The sequence below is a fragment of the Carettochelys insculpta genome, chromosome 1, assembly GCF_033958435.1.
Source record: "Carettochelys insculpta isolate YL-2023 chromosome 1, ASM3395843v1, whole genome shotgun sequence".
Classification (NCBI taxonomy): domain Eukaryota; kingdom Metazoa; phylum Chordata; order Testudines; family Carettochelyidae; genus Carettochelys; species Carettochelys insculpta.
Genome location: NC_134137.1, coordinates 178,076,403 through 178,088,453, shown reverse-complemented (window position 1 = coordinate 178,088,453; position 12,051 = coordinate 178,076,403). Strand labels below are relative to the sequence as shown.

General features: G+C 46.6%; 1 protein-coding gene across 3 annotated transcripts in view; it reads left to right on the top strand.

Annotated features, from left to right (window-relative positions):
- Positions 1-3,671: 3,671 nt before the first annotated feature.
- Positions 3,672-12,051, top strand: part of MORC3 (MORC family CW-type zinc finger 3) — a 55,781-nt gene continuing 47,401 nt past the window's right edge. The window contains exon 1 of one of the 3 annotated variants that reach the window (XM_074996330.1): positions 3,672-3,798. In XM_074996330.1, coding sequence (XP_074852431.1) covers positions 3,760-3,798 — 39 coding nt within the window. In that variant the 5' untranslated portion in view covers positions 3,672-3,759. Of the gene's footprint in view, positions 3,799-4,031; positions 4,077-4,727; positions 4,753-12,051 lie in introns of those variants that run through there. The other 2 variants (XM_074996352.1, XM_074996341.1) reach the window with 2 other exon arrangements.

Sequence of the window (12,051 nt, the reverse complement as noted above, 5' to 3'; positions counted from 1 at the left end):
TCTCATTCCCTTTCCAACCAATGAGGCTGAAGATTATCTGGGGCAGGGTGACAGGTGGCAGCACAGGCAGTAGCAGGGGGTCACCTGCTCTATCCATGACCCTGACATTGTCTTTATCTTTAGGGGTGGGGGTGTCAGTGTGTTTACATCATAACCCTGTAGTGAGGTATTCCGGTACTGCCTTCTGGAAAGTGTTTACATGACTACTTAGTACATAGGAGTGCTTTGTTTTTGCATTGCCAGCACTGTGCTCACCAAGTTCACGTATTGGACAGTGAACCTGCAAGCAAACGCATTTTGTAACAAGGCAGGGCCTTTATTTCTGCAGAAGAAAGATTTGTTGCATTCATTTGGGACAAATGGGCATCTCTCTCCTTTGTGATTCTCTCCTTCCCGCGAGAAATGTGTTAAACAGGATCTCTATAGTTTCCCTCACCCAAACTCATAGTTTTACATGACAGCCACCAGGCAAAATATTCAGACAAACTTGCTACTTGCTTTTCCTTCCATTCTCAATTAGGAAAGGAAAGTGCATGCCCACTAAACCAGGAGTAGGTTTCACAATTTTAAACTGTATGTCCAGTTGGAGTGTGCTGCTATTTCAAGTATTAACTAAATAGCAGTACCTCTACTAATTACAACAACGGGGTGGGGGTGAGTCAGGTCTCTTAGTTTCAATCACTGTCTTGTTCGTTCAGTTTCGATTCAATGAGACACAGCGCAGTCCATCGTAACAGAGAGGTAGTCCTGTTACATAACAAAACAAACAACCCATTGGAGTTGTTTATAACACCTGAGAGTATATAAATGAGAGAAGTCAGGTTTCTCTCTCTTTTTTTGTGCATAGGACTATTCTCTGTGTACAGGTATGTCAGTGTTCTCTTTGTGTAAGAGTATACTCCAAGACCGAGACTGTCACAGGAGTAGGTCACCTGTCCAAGTCCTTTTTAGGCACCCATTCCCTGTCCCATTCATCTGTCTTCAGATGTGGATTAACACCCATGAAATTGGCTAAGTACTGCTATCCTCTCACAATAGGGTAGCCACACCTCCTGTTGAGGTCTTTACAGAGACAAACATTTGGTATAGAAATATGTAGGCAATACTCATAGATCCTGCAGGTTATAACATTAAAAATTGTAGATCATAAGCCACATCTCCTTTAAAGCATTTCTGAGTTATGCATATTTATATTCACAACCCATTTTGCATAAAGCATGAGCGGTGTAGGTGTTCAGCCGCAGACATATCCTGCACATTCACCTTACGTCTCACCCAGCAGCAGGGTCTGTATAGTCAGATGAACATAGAACATAAGCCACAAGCCTGGTATGAGGCCTGGCGGACAAGGGTCAAAACTGCTAATATCAAGCAAAATTAAGCTGTGAGCGAGAGGATCAAAGACACCAGGCCAGCTTTATTGTCAAAAGTAGTACAGTAATCGTTGTCAGCAGACTCTACTGAACCACTGTGCATATGTACCCCCGATAACGGACTCAGCTCAGTCAGTGGTATTTCCCACTGCACCCTAGGCTGGGAAAAACAGCCTCTCCAAAACACATCTTTACACACAACAGGTTACACATCACTCCTGACCTACCAGGTTGCTACCTCTGACCTTACCTAGACACCACCCATTTCCTTGCACCTGCTGGTTCAATCAGAACATCTTTCTCCATCATGCTGTCACCTTAGGCATTGTTCTGTACCTGGACTGGTATGTCCCTCTCATCTGTGGGAAGTGTGTCAGTACTAAGATGTTTCTTAACGAGGTCTTGTTAGCATCTTTTTGGAATGTGTGTACAGCCTGTGCCTAATACCAATCACTGTTTCTGCACTCTGAGGCCTGTTCATGCCAAAGTCTGTGAGCAGGTCCTGTATTTCGCTCACATTACACCAGGCCTGTGTCTTATGTTTTAGGTCCTCAGAACTCAGCAAGACCACAGCTCACCCTGCAGCTGGGAACTGCCTCTGCCAAGAAAAGCCAGTGAGCAGCAAGCTACCATAAGGAGAAAGCCTGACACAATATTGTTGTGACAGCACTCCCACCACCACTGGAAACCATCATCAATAAGTGCTAGACCTCTGTCCCCTTTTCTTCTTGCGGGCCTGAATTTTTTTAAAGAAAATATATTCATCTAATTAACTGTAATGAGCCAACAGTAGCAGGCTGCAAGCAAACTTGCCTGCTTGCATGCAGGGGATGTGTGGGTGAGCATGTACAGGGTGAGTGCGTGCTGGAGATGTGAAGGTAGGTGCTTACAGGGTGTGTGCATGCACCACGTGGGTATGTACAGGGTGGGTATATGATGAGGATTTGTGCTGGTCTTGGGTGGGCAAACTACAGCAGGCTAAAAGCTGTATCTGGCCCATCAAACCTTTTAACCCACCCTCAAGTTTCTGCCAGAGGGTGGGATTAGGATTTTTCCCTGCTACTGTGCTTCAGCTGAGGAGCAGGGTCAGGATCTTTTCTTGCTCTGCTCTGTGCACAGTGACTGCATGACTCCTGGAAGCAAGGACAGCCAGGGGGCTATGCATACTCCCTCTGCCCCAAGCACCGGCTCTGCATCCAGAATCTGTGGCCAATGGGAGCCGCAAGGCTTACAATGGGAGCAGCACACAGAATCACACAGTCCTGCCTCTGTGGGGGAGCTACAAAAGACAGGCTGTTGCTTCCAGGAGTCACTTCAAGTTAGTGGCACCCAGTCCTACACCCCTGAGCCCACCCCTATATCCAACCTCTTGCTCCAGACCCATTTGCCCTCCTGGCCTCCAAACCTTTCAATCCCAGCCCAGAGCACTCTGTCACCCCAAACCCCTCATTCTCAACCCCATGCCAGAGTCTGCACCCTCAGCTGGAGCCCCCACCCTCCATGTGCCCCACCACTGATGCAGCCAGCCCTCCATAGTTTCCATACCAAGATGTGGCCCTCAGGCCAAAAAAGTTTGCTCACCTCTGGTGTAGGTGGATGTGTACAGGGTGTGTACATGGGCAGTGTATATACAGGATATGTGAGCAGCGGGTGAGTGTATGCAGGATGTGTGAATGGGGGTGTGTGTACGGGGGTGTGATCAGAGCATGTGTTGGCACGGGTGCACAGAGCGTGTATGGAGGATGTGTGAGCAGAGCATGTGTGGGTGGTGTGCACAGAAGGTGTTCGAGCAGAGCATGGCTGGGTGGTATGCACGGGGTGTGGGAGCAGAGCATGTATAGGTAGCGTGCACAGGGGGTGTGTACAAAATGTGCGAGCAGAGCTTGTGTGGGTGGGAGCACCCACAGGGGGTGTAAGCAGAGCATGCGTGGGTGGTGTGTACACAGCGTGTGCGAGCAAAGCACGTGTGTGAGTGCTCCCGGCGGCACAGTGTGCGCAGCTAGATGTGCGCCAGGGGCAGCAGGCGCGGGGGTCCCGAGCAGGGCGGACGGTGGGTACGAGAGCCCCCTGAGCACGGAGGGGCGGAGCCTCGGTTTCCCTATAGCCGGGCGGGGGGGCAGCCGCGAGCCGCGAGCCGCTTTGCCGCTGTCACGTGAGGTGGGGCGGTCACACTCAGCGCGGACCCCCCGCAAACCCCGCCCGAGCCGGCGGAGGAGGGAGCCACGCGAGGGCGGGGCTGGCGCCTCGCGGCTTTTCCCTCGCGCTCAGGTTCCGCCCCCAGCTGGGGCCGGAAATGGGTGGCCCCGCCCCGGAAGCGCTGGGGCGGAGACGGGCGCGGGTCGGGACGACGGCTCCGCTGCTGCGTTAGCTTTGCGGCGGAGCTAAGATGGCGGCGCAGACCCAGAGCGGGATTCGCCTCAGCGCGGTGAGCGAGCGAGCGAGCGGGCGGGCGGGCAGGCAGGTGGCCGCGCTCCCGGGGGTGGGGCTGAGTCGGTCTCTTCCGCCCCTCCCCGTCTGTGGGGACCCCGCCCCGGGGCCCAAGCAGGGGGCGGCTCCCTGCGCCGGGGTCGGACCCCGCCCGCGTCCGTCCCGCTGCCGGCCGGGCCGGAGCGCGAAGGGGCGCGTTGAGACCTGCCCCTGGGCTGGGAAACCGGTGTCCCCGGGAACCAGAGCAGCGCGGAGCCGGCAGGTGCCGGGGGTGCGGTACGGAGGAGCAGCGCCGCGCTGGGCTGGCGGCGGAGGGGCTTCCTCAAGTCAGGCTGGCCGCGGGGGCCTGGCGCTCCGCCCCGCTGTGGCGGCGGGGATGGCCGGCGCGTGGCTGTTGTGGGCGGTGCCACCTCGTATGTTTGGAAACAGGAAGGCGATGCGATGCCTTAAGATGAGGCGTCCTCAGAGGTCGGGTGGGGAGTTTAAGAGGGGACCTTCGGAAGGCCTTTGGTTGCAGATTTTGCCATGACATTGGACAGCGTTCAGAGAAGGACAACAAAAACGGTTAGGGTTATGGAATGGCTGTTGTATGAGGAGAGAGTAGCAGCCCTTATTTCGAAATAACTTTGCAACCATTCCCATAAAGCAGGTGATCCTCACTGTACAAGGAGTAGCACCTGTTTTGAAAGAGGGGCTGTGTGGACATGGAATAGAGCCTGTTTAAAAATTAGCCATAATGTGTCCAGTAGTTCTGTTTCAAAATGGGCACTATTGTGTCTGGATGCTCTTTGGAACTATTGCTCAGTTATTTTGAAGTGCAGTTTGAGAAGAAGCTTTATTTTGAAATAAGCTCTCTCTTCCAGAATAGTTTCTCACAACAAGGGTGCTACGTAGATATATTGTGAGAGAGGCTCTGATAAAGGTTTATAAAGCTATGGCTGATGTGTAGAAAGTAAGTAAGGAAATTTTGTTTTCATAACACAAGAACTAAGGGTCATCAAATTAAATTAATAGGTTTAAAATAAATAAAATGATGTGTTTCTTCACACAGTGCACAGTCAACCTGTGGGACTCCTTGTCAGAGGATGTCATGAAAGTAAAGACTTTAACAGGGTTCAAAAAGGAGCTAGATAAAGTTTCTAGATAAACTTTCTCATGCTCCTCTAGTAACATCATATATGCCATTGTGTGCCAACAATGCCCAGATGCTTTGTATATTGGACAGACTTCTAACTCCCTTAGACAAAGGGTCAATGGGCACAAAACAGACATCAAAACACTCCAGATCCACAAACCAGTTAGTTAACATTTTAATGGAATGGGGCATTCTGTCAATGACCTAAAGGTATGTGTGTTACTGAAAAGGAATTATCGCACTGTTCTGGAAAGGGAAACAGCCGAGCTGGCTTTTATATTCAAATTCGGCACATTAACACATGGTTTAAATCGTGATGGGAACTTTCTGAGTCACTATAGGGGCTCGTCTGCATACTTGGCTCAGTCTAATTCTTGACCTTCCCCCCTACCCCTCCACTCTCTTATTTGCTTACCTTGATTATCTTTTTCTGATTTGTCCTCCTTGCTTACTGTTTTTGGTTCTCTGTGCCTTAAATATTGAGTCTGTTCTGGTCTGGCTATGGTCTGAAGAAGTGGGTCTGTCCCACGAAAGCTCACCTAATAAACTATTTTGCTAGTCTTTAAAGTGCTACTTGACTGCTTTTTGTTTTGCTAGGTAAAGTTGTGGAAAATACGTCCATTAATGGTTTTTAGCCAGGATGGTCAGGAACAGTATCCATTACCTCTGTCAGAAGCTGGGAATGGGTGACGGGATGCATCGCTTGATATGAATAGAACACCTAATCTACCTCTGGAGCTCCTGGCATTGACCTCTGTCAGAAGATGGGATACTGGGCTAGATAGTCTGATTCAGTATGGCTGTATTTATGCTTCTTGCCTATAAAGGTCCTGGGCAGGTTTGGGCAGGAAGCCTGAGATTGGGAGGCCAAGAAGAATAAAAACACTGACTGATTTAAAAGGATTTGCTTCTCCTTTGGTGGAAGCAGTTTTCAGAAAGCTTTTCTGAGGAAATCTGTTGACACAGACCTAGACAATTGCAGGTTTTTGAAATGGGCAAGGTCCCTCTCAGATGATGGAAGGGTGTAAATAGGGTGACCATCCATCCACTTTTTCCCAGGACAGTCCCTTATTTAAGCTGTCTCGCAGTCGTCCTGACTTTAAGAAAATGGAGAAATTGTCCCATATTTTGTGAGGCTCTGTTCCCTGGCACAGTGTCTCAGGGCAGCAGCTCCTGTTGCCAGGGAGTTGCACTGCAGGGCAGCTGCCTAGTTCCCTGTCACCCTGTGCCTCAGAGCAACATCCCCATAGCCAGGGAGCTCCTCCACGAGGAAGCTGCCCCATTGCCTGGCGCCCCATGCCTTGTTCCCTGGCACCTTGCATCTCAGCGAGGCAGCTCCTGCTGTGGGGAAGCTCCTTCATGGGGCGGCTGCCCTGTTCTGTGCACCCCCCACCCACCCAACTCCTGACTGGGAGGCTGTGAAGTCTCTATTCTCAGCACATCCCCCTCCCTCCCACAAGAGGTTTCTGAGCCCCATCCTTTGCTCCTTCTGTTGGGAGGCTTTGGAGCCCCCATGCCCACTGCCTCACTCTGGAGCAGCAGCCTCCATTGCCAAAGAGCTCTGACATGGTAGAGCGTCTCTGGAGGTAAGTGTCCCATATTTGCCGTAGTGCAGTGTTGTCACTCTGGACTGAAATAATTTGCAGTATTGTAGCTGTGTAGGCCAGGCAGTATTGGAGAGATAACGAGGGTGCAGTATTATCTCTTATTATTGGATCAACTTCTTTTGGACAAGGGTAAAAGACAAAAATGCCATATCATCTGGGATGAACGCTTTTCATGAGGCGATCACTGTTTGACTTAAGTTGTTATCCTCAAAGGAAACCTGTATGACATACACAAAATATGTGTGGGGTCTTAAATTTGTAATTTTGCTGGGTACTAAAAATCATGGTTTCAATAAAGGCACTGCTGTTTAGATTTATTATAATCTGACACTAATCCCATTTTTTTCATATGACTAGAACCATCGTGTGCCACATGCTAGTCATGCCACATGTGGCTCTTTGGCTTGAACAAGAAATAGTATTTTCAGAATAATATGGCCAGTTCACTGTAGAAGTAGCCTTTATTGGCTACAGCTTCAGAACTGGTTGGACACCGTGGGCCACTGCTAACAATTTATGCTAAATTACCTGTTTTATCTTGTGTTTATACCTGTGATGGTAGTCTTGAGTGCTTGTGTGCACTTCAGATTCACAGCCTCCCCAGGAGGCAGTGGCCACCTCAATGGGAGAAGCATTTCCTCCCATTGAATAATGCTGTCTACACAGGAAGTTTGGTTAGTAATGTCATTGCAGTGCTGAGTGAGGTGGTTGTAATCGCAAGTTGGTAGAGTAGACCAGGGTTCAGTATCTTTCCTGGATCTGAAAAAGAACTCTCTAAAGCTTTAAAGTTTCTGTCTCAGCAACAAAATTTGGATTTAAATAATACAGGATTATAGACCTTCTGTTTTTAAAAACCTTTGTGGTTTTTTTATGCTTTATGTTCTTATGGTCACGACTGAAGAACAGTTTACAAAAACTCTTTTTGGATCACTAATCTGTTAAGTCACAGGCTCCCAAAGGAACAACAGTAGATACCAAACTCAGGAGATCTGTTGGGAAGTATAGTCAGACTACAGGCTACTGTAGTTTAGGACCTTGTTCTGTGTGTGGCAGGATACGGTAGACCTCCAACTTACACAGGGGTTGCGTTCTTCTGCAACCTTGCATAAGTCAAAATTCAGGCAACTCAGGGGAGCCAGGAAACTGACCAGCACAGCTGTGGTCAGTTTCCTGTCTCCTGTGCCTGGTGGGCAGCCAAGAGCCTGGCTCCTGGCTGCCCACTGCTCACAGGATGGAGGAAACTGACCACTGCTGATACACTAGTCGGTTTCCCTGTTTCTGTTGGGGCAGCAGCCTGACTCTTGGCTCTGCCTCCCTACTTCTGGCAGGGGCGGCAGCCAAGAGTCAGGCTGCCATCCCTGACAGGAGTGGTTTCCAGGCTCCTGTTGGGGGGGCAGCCTGGGTCTTGGCTGCTGTCCCTGACAAGAGCTGGGAAACTGCTCCTATCAGGGGTGGTAGACTGACTCTGGCTGCCCCTAACAGGAGCAGAGAAACTGCCATTGTCAGGGACAGCAGCCTGACTTGCGCTGCTCCTGTCAGGAGCTGTCTCTTGGCTGCTGTCACTGACAGAAGCAGGGAGATTGAGCAGTGCTTGAGCACTAGTCAGTTTCCCTACTCCTCTGAGTGGCGGGGAGCTGGCATCAGGTACCAGCTCCCCACCACTCAGTCATGTTAGCCCGAGGTACACACAGCTCAGGTTGTGTCTTGGGGGGGTCTTCTGTAGCAGGGTTCCATGAGACCTGAGAAGTGGACTTAACTCAGTAAGGAGTCAGAGGCACAGAGAACATGGTGATAGTGTCAGCTAAGTTTGTCCACGGTCGTTTCTGTGAGAGATGGCTAAAATCAGTTGGCCAAATCACTTTGTAATTCTGGATATTTAAAAATGGATAGTAAAATTCTTGATGTCTAAAAGAAAAGTGATTTTAAAACTTCAATTGCAGTTAAACTCAATTCAGATGTAAAGTAAAAGCTGATCAAAACAAAAATAGCTCTATTAATTGTTTGTAGCAGGAACCTAATTTGTAGTTGCTACATTTTTTTAGAATGGAAATCTTGATAAAGGTACTTGTATGTCTATAAAGTAACCTAACTAGGAAGATGGAGATTCAGAAACCTATTTAAAATATAGACCTGAATAGATGAAGGAAGGTAAACATTTATAGTCCCAAATAAACAGTGCATTGAACTAATTAAAATTTTCCAGAATACTTTGTTTTCATGCTCAGCTTTATTGTGGAAATTCACTTGTATTTAAGTTGTAATTTGTGGTCTTTGTACATGCAGAATCTGTCAAAAGTAAGATGTGTGTTCTTTTGAGGTTTGCTGTATATGCAGTCTGTGCTAGGTACCATTAAACCCCAGAGATCTGCACAATTTTCATTTGGAATGTTAAGTACAAAGCTAGAAAAAGTTTGTAAGGTGTGTATTAATAGAATGGAATCTGCAGAATTTTCAGTTGGTCATAAACAAGGGGAATATAGCGATAAGCAGAATTAAGTTAATTAAATTGGAAGAGAGGGGAAACATACCTTTTGCCAGTGTTCTGTAGATTAGTAGCATATTGACCTTGCTTCTGATCAGTAAGTTGATTGGTCCTGATTATCTGGGATCTTGACTCTATCAAATACTGATAGCTGACACAGGGTACAATATTCTGTGTATTTCAAACATCATGTTAGGTATTTCCTTTTATCTACCCATGATGCAACAGGGAAAGATAACTTCAGAAGTTTCAAGTATTGTCTGCAAATAAGTTATAATAAATCTTATACTTTAACTCCTACAATATCTCCTGTGTATATTACAGAATCACTCGTGTCACCTCTGTAGGTAAGGTTGTATTCTGAAATGATGGATTTTTTTCCCTTCTATGTGTAGGTAAGCTTTCAAAGTAAAATTTTACTTAAGCATTTATATTTGTTCCCTTTGACTATTCTTAGTAGTTCTTTTTTTTAAAATAAATTTTAATTTGGAATCTGGCTGTAATTTATCCATGGTAGCCTGACTTTGTGTGGGGGTGAGGAAAGCAATTGATCAACAAAAGTGCATATAAAAACTTACTGGGGTGGAAGTGGTTACCAAGCCTGGTGCAGTTTAGAATCATTCTCTATTTAGGATACATTGTAATTTTTAGTTAACAATTGAATGGAAGTTTGTGCACAGAGGGTTATCAGTAGACCAGATCTTCACCACCAACAGCTATGATTTTTGTCTCAGATTTGTCCTATAAAAATGTTGTACAGTAGGGTCTCAACATTCACGGGGATTCTGTGATGAAAACCCTCGCACATGTTGGATTTCGCTAATATGGCTCTTGCCTGGAGCCCAGCCACTGGCGCTCCCCACCCCAGAGCCCCAGGGGAAGCGGCCCACACAAATAATTGAATTTCCAAACATTAAGCTCACAAATGTTGAGACCCTACTGTATGTGGAGCTGTTGACAGATTTTCTGTCAGCAACTCCAGTTTTCTGGCAGCATATATCCTACAATAGGAAAGATTTCTTCTTGTAGAAGAGTAACAGAGAGATAGCCGTGCTAGTCTGTATACTATCAAAATCTATATACTATCAAAACAAAAAAGCAGTCCAGTAGCACTTTAAAGACCAACAAAATAATTTATTAGGTGATGAACTTTCATGGGACAGACCCACTTCTCCAGATCATAGCCATACCAGCACAGACTCAATATTTAAGGCACAGTGAACCAAAATAGTGATCAAGATGGACAAATCAGAAAAATATTATCAAGGTGAGCAAATCAGAGAGTAGAGGGGCAGAACGGGGGGGCAGAGGGTAATCAAGAATTAGATTAAGCCAAGTATGCAAAAGAGCCCCTATAGTAACCTAAATAATTCCCATCCCAGTTCAAACCATGTGTTAATGTGTCAAATTTGAATATAAAAGAGAGTTCAGCAGCCTCTCTTTCCAAAGTGTTGTGAAAATTCTTGTTCAGTAAGACGGAAACTTTCAGGCCATTAACATAATGGCCCACTTCATTAAAGTGGTGACTGAACAGTTTGTGGATCAGGAGTGTTTTTATGTCTGTTCTATGCCCATTACTTGTTCTCTAAGAGAGTTTGAAGTCTGTCCAATATAGAAAGCATCTGGGCATTGTTGGCATATGATGGCATATATGGTATTAGTTGAGGAACATGAAAATGTGTCCATGATTCTGTGAATAACCTGGTTAGGTCCAGTGATGCTATCTCCAGAACAGATATGTGGACAAAGTTGGCATCGGGCTTTGTTGCAAGGAAAAGTTCCAGGACTGGTGTTCCTGCAGTATAGACTGTGGTTGTAGGTGAGGTGGTTGTTCTTGTAGAAGAGTGCAACTGCTGATGCATACAATCTTCATTGTCAAGGACTGTACTTCTCTGGCAAGTATAATTTTATGCCACTGAAGTGCAGCTGTAACAGAAGTAGGGCACTCATTTTCTTTCAGGTCCCAGCTCCCTTTTTGAATCTCCTCCTGCTTAATTTTAAAAAAAAATAGTTCATTAACACAGAGAATTTACAAAGAAGTTAAGCTTGCCATTCATGTAACATACAGTCAAGACTGCATGCATTGTTGCAGCTGTGTTAGTCTCTGTACAGTAGACCCCCCAAGATACATGCACTTGAGTTGTACATATCTCGGGTTAACACAGCTCTGATTTGCCAGATCCCTGTCACTCAGCAGTGCAGGGAAACTGACAAGAGCCACTGTTGGGGCGGCAGCTAACATTCTACTACATGATGCTCCAATGTTCTCCTCAGATACCTTTGGTGGAATTTCTTCAGATATTTTATATAACCTCCATGTGGAGTCCGGGTTTCAGTTCTGTGTATCAATATTGGGATTACTGTAGCATTGTAGATGTTGATCTTGGTCTGTCTCTTGAGGCAAAACCTCATAAACCTCACCAGCACTGAAGATTCAGTGGCAGATTTCATCATGAGTGTTATCACTGCTGGACCTATGGAGCTGTTAACATTTTCCAGCACTTGGTCGTCAGCCATGAAGGTTGGTTTGGGTAACATTATGGCAGGCGTTGGCTGAAAGAGAACTTTAGTGTTTCCTGTTTTCAGAAGAATTCCCAACGTGTGGGAGACTGTAGTGAAAGCATTTACAGTTGTTTGGAGGCCATCTTCCAAGGTAGGGCTGACATCAGTGTACTGGTGTTCTACCACTGATGATGACGTGGTCTTGGCCTTGAAGTGGCCCAGATTGAAGAGATGACATCCACCCTGTAGGTTATTTCTTCTCCATTTGGGAGGCCTTCTTCAATAACCTGGAGTATGATAGTGTCGGTGCTATCGCATATCATCGTTTGACTCCAGTCCTTACCTCAGTTGTTTCGATTGGCCTGCATTTTGTCTTGCAAGAGGTTCATGATACTGATCAATTTTGGGCGGGCAGCCAGAGCATTGCAGGATCTTTCATAGGGCCTTGCATTTGATGGAGTTGAATAGTCAAATTGGAAGACTGCTACATAGAGAGGCTATCATTGCACCCGTTGCTTCTCTTGT